The sequence below is a fragment of the Pecten maximus genome, chromosome 10 (assembly GCF_902652985.1).
Source record: "Pecten maximus chromosome 10, xPecMax1.1, whole genome shotgun sequence".
Classification (NCBI taxonomy): domain Eukaryota; kingdom Metazoa; phylum Mollusca; class Bivalvia; order Pectinida; family Pectinidae; genus Pecten; species Pecten maximus.
In genome coordinates, this window is record NC_047024.1 from 19,221,579 (window position 1) to 19,242,798 (window position 21,220).

The window sequence follows — 21,220 nt, forward strand, 5'->3', positions numbered from 1 at the left end:
ATAACACAATGTGTCTATTCTAAAATGTTACTATTCACAATAGGGTGACTGTAAGGAGAGAACCCTACCACAGACAAATAACCTCATTACTTTCAAATTCTATCGATGATGGCGTTACTCTCAATTACATATTGCGGAATCTAAAAAAAACAAAAACACGAAAAAATAGGTATTTGTGATGTAGACAGATAACTCAGCCCTCGGGATGGGATTTTGTAAAGTACACGACAAAGCCTCGTGCTTTGCTCAAACAATGTTCTTTAAGCTAATACTAAAATAATCTTGAATGTGTTCCTATCTATAAAAGGTCAATGCTTTCTATGGGAAATGATACGTAAAGGAATCTTCTCACTCTAAGAAGAGGTCATGTAACTTTTGTTTTATCCTTTCTTTGTGGGTGTGTTTACCCTTATTGCTATTATATATACATATACTTAATCTAATAGTACGTTTTGCATTTCCGTATAACCATGTAATGTGATCAGGTTGTTGATTTCACCGGTAAATACCTTTTGTGAGATGCATGATGACAGTGTCTGACTAATTAATATGTAGATATCACATGCGTATTGATCCCTCAGTCTCTAGTTAGCGAACTTGTTAACGTATTTTATCTTAATGTTGACTTGATAATTAAATGTTAGCGATATTTCATATTGTCTTCATACAATGACAGATATTCAGGCGTGTGTGTATCTTTTCCTTGACGAGCTCCTCTATAGTTACCGTATCCTGTTCTTTGGTCAACAACCTTTTGTTTTCTTCCTATCGTCAGTCAGTGACTTATGTAAAGCATGGCAACTGACATCATTCTTCTTTTTAACGCCAAAAATGGTTTACCATTCTAAAACCTCGGCATGGCTTAACTCTTCTTTAAGGTCAAGATTAGTTAGACTTTTAGAGCTGTACAATTCATTTCTTTTCAGAAAAATGTCACCCTTTTTACGTTTAAACATGTTTTTCAATTGTTTAACCTTCTTTACCATTCAATAACTTTGGGGAAATCTATCTTGCGTTAAATGTCAAAAATGGTTTACCCCTTAAGAGCCATATTAGAACGAATAACCTGTCATAAACCGTGTTTAAAATCGAGGTTTAAAAGTTGCATTGTCAGGGAGAGACATTCTGTTCTTTTTCAATCTCTATTTACTCTGTTCCCGTATAATGTTTTACAAGATCTCAACACTTATGTTTTTCAATTCTGATTTTAAGTTAGAGATAAACAGTTTGTATTACCGTCTTCCAGATCACTATACTGTATTTCAAAGGGAAAAGGGTTATCTTTTTACATAGATACATGCACAGTGATGTTCACTGCACAACACAGGTTGTTAGACCTCTGTATCAAGAACCTTGTCCGTCACCGGGGCCGAACTGTATGACGTCACTACAGGATTATAAGTCTGCTCTTCCATTTGTTATAGCAAATATAAATAAAATAAATATATTCATTTATAAATAATAGTGTTTTTTTCATAAAACATCCAATATTGGAATTCGATCAGATAATCATTAGATTACAAAGCAGGAGACATATCAATTGCGCTGTAGTTAATACTTTTTTAATTAATACTATAAGTGTCTTTTTATGAAATTTCATATTTTTAATGATAACTTCAAAATATAATTTCAATGCACATTTAAATAACAGATTAAGATTTGTTTTTAAAGTTCAAGGAGAATAAGACCAGCTCTCATATCCATGAACCATTTTCATACTCAAACATGAATTCTCAACTCAGCTTCCTCTGAACTCGCTTATATTAGGAAATAGTAGATAAAAAGAAAAACCTTTACATAAAAATATTTCACTTAAAACTCTTCAGAAATTCTTTCAAAAATTGAAAAAATATAGATTTGATTTAATAAATTTATCATCAACAAAAAATGCGTACTGTTAACATATTTTAGCAGTAATCTTATTTTTGTTTTGCCTTTGGAGCATTCTACTAAGTAATAATTGCGCTAAATGTAATTTATCTACATTGGTTTCTATGGTAATCATTGTTACAGTGTTTATTCATCATTTCACTGATCTACTTTAATTTGGTTGTGCTCTAAATTATGAGTGTTTCAAATCAAGTGCGTGTATAGTATCTCCGCGTGTGTATGGTTTCATGTATAAGAGTCCAGGTGTTCCGGAATCATATGCGTCCCTCTCTATGCAGATCTAGGTCAAATCTTGGTCGTATCACGTTCTCGAAGTAAGAACCACATATATCAAAACGTCAATATCAAAACAGAATTATATTTGTAGTGGCTAATATTGTTATTTTCATTTATTTACTCTTTTATTGACAATGACACATACACATATGACTCTTTTAAGCGTTGCATGTATATAAATATAAACAAAAAATATCCGTGTGATTTCTAAGATGTAACAGGGACTGGACTATGCGGAGTGACCCCTCATCTATCTACACACTTCTGGTGAAAAGGAAAGGTTGGTGAGGAAGATTCGGAAGTACTTCGTTGACCTAATGTGATATCTAAGCCAACGTGCCAACACCAAAACCATGGGGTCCGAAATTCTTTGCATAACATCCTGAAATTACAAAAACAATTATACATTTTTTAAAAATCTAATGTTCATAAAAACAAGAAGAGATTGCCAACATTTAAGTAAAATTCTTCGTTTGTAATGGTCGTGTTCAGGGTTCGAAATGCACGTATTCTACATACTGATTTATTACTACCATATTATACCTATATGCTGTCAATCAATATTTTTAGTATTGTGTAATTGTTTGAAAGAAAAAAAAGACATACATATCTAAGTTGTTGTTAGTTACATCCATTTCGTTTTGATATTTATATAAAATCTTCAACCTTACAAGTTAGCAGGTCGAATACCAAACAATTGACCTATTTGATAGCAGTTTTATTTTGATGCCATTACAGTTTTCCCATAATGTGATGTCCTATGCCACGCTGTTTACAGTAACAGTGAATGATGTAATTTTTCACATGTAAGCTAACCATGGATAATATTACACACACGTTTCAATGTCGGTTATCAATACGTCATCTACCGATGTTTAATTTCTTTTAGAAAACATTCAGGATATTTATTTCGTAGGAATGATGATACCACCTAGAGTTATTTCCCCTTAAAACAAGCAATCTAATAAACCTGGATTGCGTGTATTGTATTGGCGTTAATTACTGATACTGAACCTTGACCTTCACGACGAGTTTACTGACCTTTGCAGTAGATATCTCCTTCGTGTTCCGACATAGTGTTGTAGTCGATACTCTTGTTGCACGTTTTGCATTTGGAACAGCCTTTATGAAATGGCTGTGAATAAATAGATAAATAAATAAATAAATAAATAAGATAAATAAATAAATAAATAAATATAAATAAATAAATAAATATATCAGACGTCGTGAACGCAAATAATTCCAAAGATGACATCAAAACAACCATAGACAGACGTAAAACAAGAATAGACAGGTGTATATCGTAAATCGCTATTCATATGGTATATACCTTTACATATATATTATTCTTTAATTGCGTAACCTCATAGCACTCGCATATCAGATAAACTTTCGAATTCCATCACTTCTTCCATTGGAAATGTTCGATACTCACTATGCTGATGCCTATGGCTTTCTCGTTATCGTAAACCGTCTTTCCACACCTAGGACAATGGGGCCCTGGGCCGCTAGTGGAACCTCCAACGTGAGCATCAGTAGGCTTGTTACTGAAAACAGGAGTCAAAATCTGTTTCATATAATTACTTAAACGAAAAATTGTCAATTGTCTAACGCATACATATATATAAGTTATTATCAGTTGAAAAGGCTTGGAATTTCTGTTGGGTTACTTAAATCCTTATCAACTTATCTTACGGATATGCATTTGTTCCAACTTGTCAGTGAAGATGGTAATATTGGTAGAGTCTAAATAATTCTTAATTGTTTTTACACGGATATGTTAGTAACCCCTGCACGTGTAAAATATCATAATATCAATATGTACACTACACCAACAGTAAACTAATAACTAGGAAAAGACCGAAGAGTAGTCTTATTTTAGAACATGCCAATGCTGATATAAAAAGGTGCTGTTGCAGGAATGCTCTAAAACCGCCCACGAAGGAAATCGATCCTTTACCTAATGCCCGGATAGACAATGTATGTACAATACCTAGTCGTGAGAAAACCTCTCAATGACAAACAGAAATACCACTTATGGGTCTGTGAAAAGCACAGGTATGCTTGAAAACGAAAAAGCTTATGGGTCAAGTGGAAAATAACATCTTGTTCCATATGTATTTTTCATAGCTTTACTGGAAAATATAGTCGATTTCAAGAAATCGCTGTGGGCGGTTCTGCAACAGCACCTTTGCAAACCAAATGTTTTCTCAGTAACCAATTATTCTGATTTTTTTTGTTGATTTTTTTTTTGTTGAAGTTTTTGTGTGTTATGTTGTTTTTCTTTCTGTTTATATAATAATTATATTTTTACAATTTTCGTGGGGAAAACATTACGGTTAAATATAATGGCGCTAAGTAATGTTTCTATATGCAACCTGTCTATAACGTGGTATCTGGATGTGCTACTTTAACATTACGCTAATCTGCTCAAATTTGTTATTGCGCTAAAATTTCAGTACGCAAAAATAGGTTTATTCACAGTACGCACCTCATTTCACCCTTCTTAACACCGTGTTGGGCGCCGGTTTCCGTGCTGAGAGCACCAGCTCCACCTCCGAATCCGTACCCCTTAGGACCAAAGCTCTTTCCATGGCAGGTTTTACAGTAAACTAATCCGTCATGGGCGGCTACAGTGGTGCTGTCCAGCATCTTGTTGCAAACACCTGCAGCAACATCAAAGTAGAACTAATAGATATATTATCTATCAATTAATCTGGTATGCTTACTAATATGCTTCATTCTGTTCTACATTCAACAACTTGTCGAATTTAAATTTAAAATTAAGTTTAACTTGTCAAAGGATTTCGTCATTGTATTAATTGTCCCCATTTAGATATCCAAATGGGCTAAGTTAAGATTCCAAACATGTACGCTCCCCTCTAGATTTCGACACGTTTGGCCCAAACGTTAAACCCCTACAAACAAACCTGTTCTGCATGTATGACTAACTTCATATCAAAAAGAGCGTTTGTGTCATCACTGTGTCCTTTTTGAAGATCAGACTGTTAGCGTGTGCCATCATAACTATACGGTATATTACGTCCTAAAACCTTTCTATTTGTATATGAACCGACAGTTCGCTGTCCTCTAGAGAATACCAATCAAAAGACCTCTTTTAATTGACTCGTTGGGATTTGCGTAATCATCGGAGTACAAATGTAATATGATACAAGTGTATTTCAACTGAGATTCTCGATAGCTAGACAGGGAAGCATGCCTCTACCCCTGGTAGAGTTGTTCTCGTGTTTCTTCCAAATGTCTCCCTTAACACTGCCTCACCTCTTCACTCTCTCGTTGAGCGTTCGCCCCTGTCACGAATGACTTTGGTTTCGTCCCCAGGCCTTGACATATCAAAGACATTCAAATGGTACATCACGTTCCCTGCTAGACGCTCAGCAATGAAAATGATGCGCTAGGATTCCTAACTGGCTTATCCCAGTGTCATTATAACAGACCAGGCGAGATGTCTCATTGATGGCGACAGCACATGTCGGAGAAACTATACTTGAAAGCGGTCCTACATTGGACCCAATTGAGGTCAGCAAAATTTTGTTAATGAACACATTTTAGGATTTTAAACAATAAGAAGCAACCAACATTATTATGGTATTTCACGCTTACATGCAAACAGAAAGGTCGAGGTATAAGAGTCGAGGTATAAGAATGATATTAAGGGCTGCATTGTGTACCTTACATCACTTTTAGTCTTCTTTGAGTTCCCATTTATAGGACAGAGAAGACGAATGGTATATTCTCTGCTGGGGGTACCATGTCTGTCATATGATAAAAAAATCCGGATTGTAACTCCTTACTCACCACATGTAAAGCAGAACTTGTGCCATTTTTGTCCTGCTCCAATCCTCTCTTCAGCAGCATACACAGACTTTCCACACTTTGGGCACTTGGCCTGGACGGGAGGTTTGAACGGCATGGTACTATTCTATGGGGTAACTATCTGTAACACAAGAAAGACTGATCACATATTTATCTAAGTTTATTGAGGCATGCATTAGGCAACTTCAAGGGCTAAATATTGTAACAATCTTAGCTATTGTAAGGTCAATTAGGCATGCAGAGTGCAACTTAAGAATGCAGTCTGCATTACGGGGATATCGCTTAAATGTTGTCAAGATGTCTTAATTCAAAGACAATACATTTCTAGCAGATATATTTGTAATATAGAGGATGTCTAACAGTGTATTCAGTAATACCAAATATGTTTCACCAGTTGGGTTGATATTTTGATATTTTTCACGGGTGCACAGCACGAGTGAAAAATATCAAAATATTAGATACACGAGTGAAATGTATTTGGTATTAATAAAGATTCTTTTAGATATTATGTTTATTACATTTTTATAGTAAAATATACAGGTCAGTTATTCATTTCAACCATTGTCGTTTGTAAGCTGTGTTTAAATTAGTCAAATCGGAAAAAAAGTGATATTTTTATCCCTTTCATAGAATCAATGATTGGCGATATTTCACTGGAAAAGATGCAATAAATGAGATATGTTATATATAACATAAACCAAAATATCTATGAAAGCAAATGACAATAACGACGAATTAACAAGAATTGAATTTGAATTCGCGATTGTATCTTCTTCAGTATTAACGCGAAAATGGAATAAACCAAATAAAATTTAAAACGAAAAAAAAAAGAATAAAACCGTCAATCAAAGAACGAACCGAAGCATGGTAAAATACAAGAGCTTTGGAAAACCAAGGTGAACTGTTTCATATGTTCCAAAAGGAGAACAAAGCACATGGCAAAATATATCAAATATGCAATTACTTATATAGTCAATTAGCCACCATTTTGGTCTTCTTGATTCCAGAAACAGGTATATTGATTTCAATGAGAATAATGATAAAAAGTTCTGTGTCATTCCCTGCATTAGAGTCAATAAAGGCGTGGCTTTAAGTGTGTAATGGCCATTACAGTTTAAATCTAGATTGAATCTGGCATTACGACAAAGCCCGTCCATATACGAGTGGATAATGGTCTATATGTAAGATGATTACAGTCGGTTTCTAACATTAATCATCATCTCAAGACATATTAAAAGGTTCAATTAGAATCCAAGACATGCAATATATTAATCACCGATAGCCTGTAGAAGGTGGTTATCCCATCAGCATATTAAAAATGATAAATAAAAACCGAGACAGAAAGGCTGAAGTGAGCGTTGATGATGCGTGACCGTTATGTTTCCAGTGCAAGTCTCTGATATGCAAATCTTAGTTGCACTAATATGATCTGGAGTCATTATCAATCAAGCAATGTGCTTTACACAAATTGCTTTAATTAGCGATTGTTTCGATAAACAAGCTCTAAGTTTGACCTTAGTGTATTGTCAAAAATGATCTTCCTAGATTATGTAACATTTTACAAAGTGGTCCACAGTGTTAGGTTTGAAACACTGTAGAAAAGGGCATTAAAGTTGAACAGTCTGGAGGGCATTACAGCGGATTTTATTTTTTAATTTTTTTCTTACGTTTTTTAATAAATATAAATAGCAACCAAAACCGGACATGAATAATCACCAGAGTGTATTTTCATTTAATCATTGGTAAAAAGTGTTATCTTATCTTCGAACAGGAAAGCTCTTAAAACAGTAAACAGGCTAGGCAAATTTGTTACATGATTTAAATGTTTTAGAAAGCGTGTCATTCTATCATATAGCGCCATCTAATGGTTTAGAGAAAATAAGAAAGGACTCAAATACACTAATATTGACAGCGCAACCACAAAACAGCAAACTGAGAGACAGCAAATATTGCAAAAACAGCGTCTTTTTATGTAGCAAGCCAGAAAATGTTTAAAAGAAAATGTATACCATTACAACTTATCAGATAAGTTCATTTTCAAAGATTGAAAAGAACAACGAAACTGGATGAAAATCAAACATGTCTGTTCTATTCTGTTGTAAATTAATGAAACTTCATCACTAGTTCGGAGATGCGAGGTTGCCTACATTGTACCAGAGTATCTGTCTGCCAAACTTCCTTAACATATTTCAGTGTATTACTCATCGCTCAGAATCATCTTCAAGTGTTCCAGCAGACGTTACACAGACCAATAACATCAGCACGTGCAAAGTGCGCGTGCCAAACAATCGCCGGGTTATCGCGGCCTGTACATGTGTATACATAACAATATACTCACAAGAAACCACTCGAGGTGATTCCATAACGTTATTTAAAAAAAAACAGATTATCGGCTATCTTATTAGCTAGTTTATCGGTTAGTTTTACCTCCAGCAGATGACATTTCGGACCACATAAGTATATTTCCATGTCATGTCTGCTGCAACTGGTGATAGGTATTTTGTAAGTTGTAATCAGTAAAAGGCATGTTGTAGTGCACTACGGTAGCTGTTTGCGAATAATGAACGCATTCCCGAATTACCGTCGACGCAGCAGTAAAGATGGAATCTGTATAGTATTATCGCGAGTTTGTTACGGATCGAAATTGCATCTAAAGAGGCATATTTTCTTAAGTGGCTTGTTAATATCCGAGTAATTGCTACTCACCAGGTTGGCGAGGAATTTCTTCTTCACCTATTTTTGGTGTCTCGTAACTGCTCTTATAACTATATTAAACCTCTTTAATTTTTATGATGCATATTTTACCCCCTAAAATCCAGAGTAATTTTTCTACCGGGTGTTTTCCCACTGAACATCTCGACCGGTTCGTCATCTATCTGGGGTATTCCGAATGTATTATAGTTGATCTATTTAACTTTCTAAAACTGTTAAATACATGTTAATACACGCCTAATCTTTGAAAATGAATCAAGCTTACTATGTATACGCCAAACATTAAAAGATTACGCAAAATTTACATAGATGTAGTTTAAAACACTTAATACTGAGTAAACAGAGCACTTCAACCGTCCTAACCCTTGAGCAAATGTGACAAACAACAGGTGGCCAGAACGTACAATTCGGAACTGTAACAGGGGGAAGTCCAATGTCAAACCTCCAAACATTGATCCAGCGCAACTATAAATACTCACACACAATACTATCATTAGGGCAATTGAGACTGTTCAAGTATCCAAAAAGGTCTCTCAACCCCAAACACAGACACGTGTAATAACCTAGCAACCATAGATATCCGTCCTTTCGATAACGTGAGTTTTAAGCTTGTGAGACAATTTTCTGAGGTACAGTGTACCGTTCCATTTATCTACAACAATTGCATGTACGTTCAAAATTTTTGGTTGCAATGAAATCATATATTTTTGTTTCAATTAGCGACCAATATAGGTGTGTATACATATACTACGAGGGCTGATTGAAAAGTTGTGAGCTTCGTTTCAAAGGATATGAATATTTCCGGGCATATTGTATTACTTTTTAACATATTCAGTATCTATACACTTTTGCCCAGCGGTATTTAAGGGCCTCAATGGCACTTTTATAGAACTTCTTTTCTTGGCTTTTCAGAAAGTCATTCACTACTTCATCGTTATAAACTAGCCAAATGAGACCAGTCCGTGGGTAGATGGCCCTATATAATCAGAGAATAGTAGGACTTAAAAAGAACATCCTTGAGTACCTCCTTCAATACGAGGCTCACAACTTGTCAATCAGCTCTCGTATATTATATGTGCTCTATTACTGGTCGTTAAGAGAATTAGACCATATGTTACGGAAGGGTAAACGTCTTCTGCTTCAAGGTCAGGATAACATTGGGGTAGTGACAACGTGACACGTCAGGAATTCAGCAGACATAATTAACATACTTTGATACATTTTAGCACACAGAACCAAACACGCCACAGATTACATTTATCGTCATCGAACTTTTCTGCTCAGGAACATTTGTGGTTAGATTTGTCAGAAACTTGATACTACACTGTATTCAACCAATATCTTATAGATACAGACAATTAAACGTGAAGTGTGAAACCTAATTCCAGAAATATAGACAATTATTTTACAACTATTGTGAAACAAGTTATTTCAACTTACATGTATATCAAAAGCATCTGTGTTACAGTACCACTGAGCCATCTGACCACCTTAACTCGATGATTAAGGTGTGAATAAATTGTATGAAAGTTTTAACAATCTGGTAAGCCAGACTGTATTTATCCAATCAGCTGGTTGCATTTTGATGCAAGATTTTATTCACGAAAGCCGAAATGCAGAGGCTGTGTCAGTCCTGAACAATATATCTTAAACAATCCCATGTGTTTATTTCACGGTCGACAGCTAACAAATAGAGTAAAGACTATTTTTTGGGATTTGTTATAAACTATCATTAATAATATTACTAACTATATAATTGCAAATGTACAGTGATTCTAAGTGATGAGTCTCGTGGAAATTCTTGTATATCGTACTTTGTTCTATACCCAGATAATTAAAACAATTTATTAGTTCTAATTATTTCATGTAATGTGTCTATAAAGCCAGAGATTGGCATCAATTTCATTTACTATTGGTTGAACACGTTACGTATGTCTTTAAGCTGTGTACAAAATATCGACATCTTGGCATATTACTACAATGATTATTAGCAGTACACATATACATTGAGTTTTTGTTCTAAAATACAGTCTACATACTAGACCATGTCAAGGAAGGTCGGGCAACTTTGAACGCGCGGCCTGATTTTAACAGTAGAAAGCAGATTAATGTCAAAATCGAAACATATAGGTATCTTAAGTATTTTAATGAGATACAATTTTGAATATTTCATATATCAATATCCCCTAACGGAACAGAGCATCCCCCAACCACAACCCGCATACCCACTCCACGATTCAGCTTCAGTCAGATATTGCGGTCAAATTTGAATAAAGCAGACCTTATGTATCAAATGTTCATGAACCTCCAAAATTTAAAAGTCCATGAAAAAAGAAAGATTTCTAAGATATCGTAGACAAAAATATATGACCGATAATAAATCATCTAAAACGCACAATTTATAGCACGATTAGCGATCAGACTTGCAGTAACCTGAGAAATTGCAAAAATGGACTGCATTTCATGTCATACTTTTTTGTACATTAGCAGATGGTAAAGGCTGTATCGAAAGCCTGTATCGAAAATTCGTCTAATTCTTAGAATGTGGTAAGTAGCCAAAGTTATAGGGTTCGTTTGTGTACAGTATTGTCAGCTTAAACAGCCTCAGTAAAAGATATTGATTATGTAACAAATTCCCTGAATTACAAAAACAGAAATTATGTAACTATACTGAAAAAATATATGCCATTCATACGACCTACAGGTACTAGCATTTAACAACAATATTTTCTGACCAAATCTGTTGAAAAGAGGAATTTACAAAATTCATTTTAGGCGGGGTAAAGCTTAAGAAGCTTGACAGGATTGGTGTATTAGTTTATGATCACATATGTTCTCGAGGAGAAAAATACCTCCCGGAAATTGGAAGAGTGGATATAAAGATGAGAACAATATACTTTCCTTATTGTATAAATCATATTACATGAAAGAATACCCGACTTGAATCAATTGTTCTATAAGCGTTTATGTTTTACGTCAAAAACATCAAAGGAAAAGGGAATTGCAAATATCAATATCAATAGGGCTGATGGTGGTGGTGGGGGTTATAAAAAATGATGTGTATTATCTTTTATTATAACACTTAAGATTAAGACCCCCACTCTGCGACTTTCGAGCGGAATTTTTCGGTTTTACAAACGGGGAACTGCACCCTACAGGTAGGGCGTAAGAATTGTACCTGCTGCCCCAATTGCATGATCGTAAGAGGCGACTAAATTTGGAATCTTATCTTTCCTCTTCTTTCTTAACAACTTTTTTTTCTTCCTAATGTCTCCCTTGACAATGCCTCACTTTTGGTCTTCAGTTGAACGTTAGCCCCTGTGAGGAAGGCTTTGGGTTCTGTGTCTTGGCCGATACATAACAAGAGTCTTTGAAAATGGTAGTTGCTACTCCTGCTTAGCGCTCAGCATATTTGGAGTGGGACGACTGGTTCGCCAATTGTCAGTATAATGTGACCGGTTGAGGTGTCCTGCTGAACTTAAAACGGGGTAAATATGTTTTTGTAGCTCGTGACGAAACTTACCAGGTATATATTTATTTTATTTTTTGCCCTCAAAATGCTTTCTTTCGTTAAGTTAGGGATCGCGTTCAAAGTTATCTGACTTTCCGTGACATGTGCGAGCAAGTGGACTATGAATTTTTGAACAAAACCTATCAAAACCTATAAGTGTCGTGCTAATTATCATTACAGTAACATGCCAAAATGTCGGGAAATTATTTACAGATTAAAGAAACTAGTAACTGCTTTCTGGCTTTACTACACGAGAGCATGATTGCCGGAAGTACAAAACCAATAATCATTTTAATGCGAGAGTAAATATGTATTTTAGGTGAAGCTACTAGTATATAATACCATGTTACAAATATATTATCATTGCACTAGAACTGCTGCAGCTGCCAGAACTATTTCTAGACGCTAAGATTTCATATCATAGCCTAGATTTATATTATCTGATTTCGTTTTTTTCCCCTTTTTTTCTTTCTAATACAGGGTATTTCTTAAGAACTTTATGTTGAAAACAGAAGCAATGTCGTTCGTTATCACCAGAGCAGAGATATATTGGAGGATGGATGACCGCTATCAGGCATCTACATGTTTGTATATGTCTGATCAGGAGATAGACACCAGATATACTGTGAAACGAAGATTTGTTTTCCCCATTTAAGCGAGCTAAACTCTAAAAATATGTGTATATACATGTATATAAAAAAAGATTTTTAAAACAAATTTAATATATTTGCAAAATCTTTTTCCCTATGTTATCAAATATTTTTGCATTTCATGTAAAAATACAGAACACCCGATATTCAATTATCCATGTAAAAAATTTCAGTCATAATTTCTCAGACAGACATAATTTATTATAGAAATATGACATGCTATCTTATTGACAGTTATTTCATCACACCAAGTCAAATAAGACGGGTTCCTAGGCTGTTTAAGTACATATTTTACAAGGTTACCTATTTCATAATTCATAATCTATCAATGTAATCGATGAATCGAAGAACTTGATTGACCGATTCCAGTCTTCGTTTTGAGTTGATTCTGCGTATTAGTAGTCCTGATGGCCATGAAACTTATAGCAGTCACGGACTCCTTATGAAAGTGAAAAAAACTAGAAAACACGAAACGCTAAGAAGACGAAAACAAGGCCACGCACACTATGATTTATGGTAAATTGGACTTTTGTATGGAAACATAAAGTGGAGTCGTCAAAAATGTATGGAATACTGTGGAAAAGAACATCTGGAGAGGCAGCGCGATATGTTTCATTCAACTTCAAATTTGTTTATATATCAATGAAAAACAATGTTGTTTGTTTACATTCATATTTTAACATTTCCCTTTACCAAATGTTGTCCTGGAATCTACTAACCACGTCGTTTATACTATAAAAGTCGACATTTCCAATGTATAACACCGTTATGATAACAGTATCCTGTTTTTATCGAGGAATGTAACTTTTTACGTTTTGTACAGACTTTGACATATCGAGAATAAATGATAGCGATGATAAATGATGGGGAAAGAGGCACGAAGGCGTTCGCCGGGAGATTGGAGAAAAAGGATAGACAGAAAACTACTAGTATCTAGAAGAATTTACCTAGCTATAAAAACTGATCTCAGAACAGATAGAGAATTGTCTTGAGGGCTATCCGCGGGTGATTCATCGCTCCTCAGAATGTAGGTATGATAGACAAGCGATGTACGTGTGTTGCTAAAAATAGACCAAATACCGAAGATGTTTACTATAGATCGTTTGTGTTATATTTATAAGACCATATAACCTTTTGACCTTTATAAAAAAACAGATGTGCATGTTGAAATTAGGTTAGACCAATGTGGTTTATCTCGACCATGGAGTAATCCATCATCTATACCGTCTTCGTTGTATACCTGTAAAATAGGTGATGTCTGGTCTATTGAAGAAAGTTTTCCATGCATAGCGTTAAACAATGTATAATGAACAACAGATGTTGTCGAAAATGTAAATAGGAACATACTGGTAGACGCAACGCGTGTTATATCTATTTCCCACTTCTAGCGCACCAATCCGTTATATTCCGACTCCGTTTTGACTTAATATAACCTTAGCTTTTACGGGGGGAAAAGTCGATAAAACAATAGGAAACATGTATAACAACACATATCCATTTTACTAGGATACATCTGAAAAGGACAAAGAAAATGAGAACAATTGTTTCGACGACTCCTGAAATGTAAATCCAGGTCACACCAAGATAATGGAACGACCTCAAAAAGTGAACCAAAACAAAGAATTGACCATTGTTTTTATCATAGTAATTGTTGTTTTATTGTTGGTTATATAGAGACAGAGGTATAGTTAATTATTTTGTTAAGGCGTTCTAGTCGTCGAAATAGTTTAATATATAATTTTATAAACCAGGTGACCATTTATTTGTCAATCTTAAGTGTGAGCTCACTGAAATTTCATAACACTGACATAGAAGGGCATTTCAATATGTCTTGTGATTAACCCCTCAAAGTTCTCGATGTGCGGAGTTTCGAGTAACCGTACACGCATGTACTGTATTTCTTATGGTTGTCCGGAGTAACGAAATCCGTACACATCCTTCTGATTCTTTAAAGTTGTAGACTGTGTACATATTTTTTATTTGTATATTTGTACCTTTTTTACAATACATAATCCGGGCCTAGCCTGTCTATGTGCACATGTTTATGACAACCGAGTGAGAGAGAACTCTTGTAGGCACATGCGCAGCCATATCTCAAACTCAACCATTCGCCCTCTCACTTGAAGCTAGGAAAAGAAGCTGGGCGGTTAGTGATCCCTGGAACCAGGTAAGACAGTCAAACTGGTATACTGTTGTATAATGTAGGACTATTATATTATAGTATCATAATTTTCTTAGATTATGTTATAATTATGATATAACAGTAACTTTGTCTATTAATATACTACAGTTGTCTCGTCAAATGGACTATTAGTATTTATACTGTATATATACATATATATATTTGTAATTGTAGGCTTCTTGCAACCATATCCTGGAACTGTCACAAACATTCCAACCCATATTGCTGATACAAGTAAATAAACAGTATACTTGTACAAGACGGTATCTAACAAGAATGCCAGGAATGTTTGGAATGCCTCTACATCGTGTAAAGCACGTAAACACTTCAGAATATTGTCAAGTAGTGCGGAGAAATTCGTCAGCACTTCATTCCTAATTTTTTTCTGGGATGCTAATGTCGATGACACCGGTTGGCAAGCACGCGCGCGGCTGAAGCGCGTGAGCGCGTGCATAACAAGATACACATGCCGGACAAGATATAGGAAGTCGTTAATTAGCAGACTTTTGTTTGTATACATATATATATATATATACACACACCTATACACAGCTGTCGCGTGTAATGCATGTGTTTACTTCCTGTTTTACCTCATACGTCACCAGTAGCGAACCAATGAAACACCAAACTTTGTAAGGGTCAACGGACGCTACGAGGAATCAACTATTTTTTTCTGTCGGTCATTCATCTAGAGTCATTTTGGCTTTCGACAAAATAGTCGAGAAATTAAGTCACAAATGAAAATGTCTCAAAAATGACTGATCTAAACGATTTTAAAGTAGATAATGGTCTATAATGATTTGCAGAACGTATAGATGATGATGTACATGTACAGTACACATTTTCCGGAATCAGTAACTGAACAGATTTTCGGATTAGTTATCCGGATTTTAAAGATCCAGCCATCCTTTGACATATTCTCTCCGACGTTTTTTCAACAAAATTTGTTCACACCATAATTATTAAGGTTTATTAAACGTGAACGAAACGTGAATGGATATCAAACTGTTTTGGCAGGCATTATTGCTAAACTACATGTACATTTCAATATGAATTAAATTTCAACATGCTCAAGTATTAAGAAAAGGACGTAAATATGTCCATGGTAATGTATATATTGTACGTATCCTTTCAAAAGTAAAATTATCGATCACTCTATTAGTACCCTGTCAGACTCAAATTATATATATAATTTACAAAATAAACAAAAGAAGAATTGTAACGTTGTTTTGACTTGTTATTAAACAAATAAGTGCCAGTGTATTAGTATTGCCATAATATGGTTCAAGATGTAGACTGCTAAATTACATTGCACAATTAGAAATTGGCATAAATGCTGACGTAAATTAGAATAAAATCCAACAAAATATCAAGTGAATTTGGGGGAGCATATCTGTCACAAATATTAGTAAATTACTTGAATTCGTGACCAATGACACCTGTAATTTGTATATATTATTACATTGATTGATTATTCGTGAAAATAAATGTCGGAAACAAAAGCTTCGACTTACCGGTTCCAGTAGGTGTGTGTCTGTTTAGCTATGGGGAAATGTGTGCTGGACCTAATGTTATTGCGCAGAATTTTTTGCACACGACACCAAACTGTTAACTCACTTTCCAAACTCCTGCAAATTTTGTTTCTCGTTTTGCACACCACCCGAAATCTTTCCGTTATTCGAGACATAAATGGGAATATGACGTCAGTGTTTGTATTGTTGCACGAATGCACCCCTGTGGGAGTTGGACAGTGACTTTCGCCTGCTGGGGATATATGATGATCATGTGGAGTAACCAGTAACAATTGTTTGACCACTGTCATTTGTTCAGGTTAGAATCTTTCATCGTGATCAGTAAGGGTTTACTCGGATTTCTTATCCAATTACAAGTTGTATACACTGTCCGAGACACACACGTGTGATTGCTCGCGTGTCGCAGAACATGACGCTAAACAACATGTTAACACACACATACACACGTGTTTGAAATGTATCAAAATCTCGTATCGCTTATCAGTTGTGTACATATGGCGTGTACATGGCATCAACGCCAAGCACGAGCAGACTTTACATTTCAACTCTCCTCAAACCTCTTACAAATGTCTACAGTATCTGACATTTGTATTTTAATCTGCATAAACAATGATTCTGTATCTCAACTATACAGTGTACAAACATCCTGTAAAAAAAAATAATAGTCCTACTACAAAATAAAAGAAATCTTTGTATTTTAACTAGATCTTTGTCAAAAGACTGTCTCACAAAAATATATTTACAGTGGAACTTCGTTAACTCGAACTCGGAAGACTCGAATACCCCGCTTAACTCGAAGTACTTCGTCAGTCCCGGCCGAATTATCTCTTTATCCTTGTAAAAGAACCTCGGAAAACTCGAATTCGGAAAACTCGAAAAACTCTGATAATACGAAGTGAAAATTTATATACATCCAATATGTTTTGTCATTTTATTTATTTACTTTCATTTTAAGGATCCATTGAAAACAAGTCACCAAGAGATGGGTCTTTTAAAGTACATGATTATAATTATTACACTAAAACATATGTACATAGCTTTTGTCTGCGGGTTTCCCCCAGTGTTTTAACATCACATTTCAGCTGATCTGGCCTATACATAATTTACTTTCATTTTAAAATCCATTTAACACAAGTCACCAAGGGACGTGTCTTTTAGAGTACATGATTATAATAATTATACCTAAACATCTTTACATATCATACCAGTGTTTTAACATCACATTTCGGCTGATCGGGCCTATACGTAGGTTCCCAGCTACTCGATCATCGTTGTATCTTGTATCGTTATCTGTGTTCGGAAAAGGAACATTACATCTCAAGTGCGTGGAAAGGTCGCGAGTAGCAAAAACTAAACCCACTTTTAGCTGTAAACCTGACGTTTGTGTATGTGGTATTTAATTTTGTCTATTTCCGTACGCTAAAAACAGATATACTGATAACTTGTTTCTTAAAATAGAATATGACATCACCTTTGAAGAAACAAAGAGAAAGTTTCCCTCTCAGCCACTAATATGATACGCCTCCCGACGTAGGAATCTCTATTAGGCTATTTTGTGAGGCATGAGCGACGTTTGTGATGACTTCCGCCTTGTACTTCCGGTAGAAGGGGGCGTGTCCCTATGGGTAGGAAACAGACCAGTTAATGAGGAATAGATAGCCATCAAAACGAAAGGAAGATAATTGGATAAATTGTTGCCGGTGTTGTATGTTTACACAGCGTCCCTGTGTATATACTTCGTAGATGCAAGGATCTACATCAGTGTGTAGCACACGTGCTGTATCCCCACGTGGGTGATAAGACATGCTTTAGCCATTCAGCTCATCAGAAAACTGTTCAAATCATGTACAGTTCATTACGATGATATACGTATAAATAGAAATGTGTGTCGAAACCAACTTCGTGTTGCATAATATTTCAACATCTTTCTGTCCGTAAAAGGCAATATATAGCTGCATGCTTGTTAAAAGCCATTTTCACAAAACTCACATGACAAACATTTAATATTATCTAGTAATATAGTATCAAAACTTCCAAACCAACACGAATTAATAGTAATTGCTAAAAACTAAATATAAACTTGTTTGAATCGCAACATATAAACAGCCATAGTTTGTATAGGTAACATGGGTCGCGCCTTTGTTGTCACTGTAGTTTCAATTTTAAATTGATATTTGTCGTAATAAACTTCACGTAATGCGTCCATAATAATACGCCCTGCACATGTCACATGATTTGTCATTGGTATGTATGTGGGCAGTTGTAACTGAATGTAAATTATTGTTGAAAAAAAAACAAAGACAATTATTTCGATATGAAATGTCGTATTTGAGTAAACTAATATTTTGTAACTTATAGAAATGTTTCAATTGTATTTCTATGTAAAGCATTATCTGATATTTGTCGACTGAAACTTCACTGACGTTCTTACCTAGCTTTATGTAGATTGAAATAAATCAATAGATTATCAAAACAACAGCTTGTTTTATTTCCGAATTTGATAAAACGTAGAGAATTTATTGTTTAGCCATTGAACGGTCATCATATTGCAGTTATAGTCGATATGAATCCATTCTGGATAGCAGATAAATAAACTGGTGTCCATCATGCACTTTTTCATTTACGAGATTATTTTTTTCAATATTCTCTCATCTGTTTCATGAAAGATCATAAAGTCTTTTCTTGAACGTCTGGACTTAATGGAACAGCTTACTGCGAAGCGTTGGCATGCCGTAATGACGTCATGTTTACATGTATTGTCTTGTGAATGAAGTAAGGTTGGCTCCAAGTAAACATCCTGTAGATACATGTATACAAGGATTTATAACTACTTAACATTGATGATAATGTTTAAAACTAATCGCACCCGACACTGGCCTCCTCGGTACTTATGGAGAAATTGTCTACCACATTGGCTAGTCTATAGGGACATAACTATCCGGGATTCCACATGCAATTATGCCTGTATCTCAATATTCAAAATAAGACGCGATTTAAGTCCAAAATCTTGCCATCCAGTAAATAATAATGATAATTAAAAATAAATAGATGAATAAATAAAATAAATAAATAACACTTTCAGGGTAATGAACTTGATTGTTTAATTAATTCCGTTCCAAGTATATATTCATCACATACATATTCTGAATCATTTAAAATAAAGTATTTGATCTGTATGAAGGCTGATTACCGCCATCTCGTGTTGTCATATTATCGCTGCGCCCCTTCCTTTGTCGCTTTGTGTTTCTCTGGAAGCCGAGGAGAAATGTGCAAGTCTGTGCTGTCGTGGCTGTGTCCTTGGGCAAGACACTTTACCCTAAATGCTCTGGATGGCATGAGACAAGCCTTCCGTGTGTTGTGCATTAAGGTAGTCACCAACTATTACAAGGAGTATCCGCCTAAAAAGACCCAGGCCGCTATTGGGCGATTAACCCAACAAACAACAAAGAAAGAAAGAAAGAAAGAAAGAAAGAAACTTTGTCGCAGTCTCAAACCGCGACAATTTCTGAGGAGTGATTTTCAGACAGATTTGTATACATTATCCAAATGTTTCAATGCTGTAGTGCTAACCAGCTCGATTCTCTGACATAAACACCTGGAACGCAATATATAAATACTGTAAATCGAATTATCTTGTGGGAGGTATTACATTAATGCATTCTTAAATGTGCTGTACATTTACGCTACACTCCCGAGCTACAGCTACACATGCTATTCTGCAATACATCTATATTTCCATATTCCATTTCTTTGAAAACCAGAATTGAGATGTCATGACGTCATATTATCGCACACATGACTCGTAGCGCCGAATTACTTCGGAACACCTTGAATTTTTCGTTGTAATCTATTGGTAATAATGGACGATTGTAGTTATGTCGACTATAGGGTTCCGCGACAAGCCACACATTTTATTTGATACAATGCAGCGAGTGTTCCTTTGATTCTATTCTATTAACCATTTCGTTACACTGGTTTCGAACTTGGTGCCAGTAGGATCATGGGAGAGACGAAACATCCTAAAATTTGTCGGTCGAGTCTATTACCATCTCGGACACTACTTATGTCAGTGCTATTACGTTTCACATTGGTCATTAGTCTGATGAAGGTGACAAAGTCGTCATCGGAAAGTCACACTCTTAAATATTGGTTGTGTTATATAACTTGTATCATATTTACATTATGCTTAGTTCACACCAACGGCGAATGCAGCGCTTTAAATTAGCGAGCAAAGCGCCGTCATTTTTGTTGACTTTTCAAACAATATCACGATCTCTTACGCTCTGATAAGCTCCGATACGAATTGGTTGCCGCTTTGGGGACGAATTATTTCCCGACTTGTAACGGTTCCTCACGCTTTGGTCACGCTTTGATAAGCTTTGTTACGCTTTATTACGCTTTTATGCGATTATGACGCTTTAAATCAGGCTCTGATACGGTTTTCAAGCTCTGTTATGCATTGTTACGCTTTGTTAAGCTCTGTTACGCATTGGAAAATGTCGAGATCGCCGATTTCATGCGACTTTTGATCAAAAGCCTATATAAAGATGCTGCAGATCCACAAAATCATTGCACGCTTTGAGTCAAGCTTTGCTGAGCTTTGTTATGCTTTGTTAAGCTTTGATACGCT

The 21,220-nt window shown here is 35.3% G+C and overlaps 1 protein-coding gene across 1 annotated transcript; it reads right to left on the bottom strand.

Moving 5' to 3' along the window:
* Positions 1 to 2,250: 2,250 nt before the first annotated feature.
* On the bottom strand, positions 2,251 to 16,699 carry LOC117335725 (cysteine and glycine-rich protein 2-like). Its single transcript, XM_033895901.1, has 6 exons — positions 16,573 to 16,699; positions 5,986 to 6,124; positions 4,658 to 4,832; positions 3,602 to 3,713; positions 3,208 to 3,301; positions 2,251 to 2,548 (listed from the first exon to the last, which is right to left on the bottom strand). The coding sequence occupies exons 2-6, from the start codon at positions 6,098 to 6,100 to the stop codon at positions 2,493 to 2,495; spliced, it is 552 nt and encodes a 183-aa protein (XP_033751792.1). The 5' UTR covers positions 6,101 to 6,124; positions 16,573 to 16,699; the 3' UTR covers positions 2,251 to 2,492.
* Between the last annotated feature and the right edge of the window lie 4,521 nt (positions 16,700 to 21,220).

Excerpts from the sequence above, each read along its gene's own strand:
- LOC117335725 (XM_033895901.1), bottom strand. The coding sequence starts at position 6,100 with ATGCCGTTCAAACCTCCCGTCCAGGCCAAGTGCCCAAAGTGTGGAAAG. Across the intron at positions 3,714-4,657 it reads GTTAAGAAGGGTGAAATGAG|TAACAAGCCTACTGATGCTC; the intron begins GTGCGTACTGTG and ends TCCTGTTTTCAG. Across the intron at positions 2,549-3,207 it reads AGGAGATATCTACTGCAAAG|GATGTTATGCAAAGAATTTC; the intron begins GTCAGTAAACTC and ends TTGTAATTTCAG.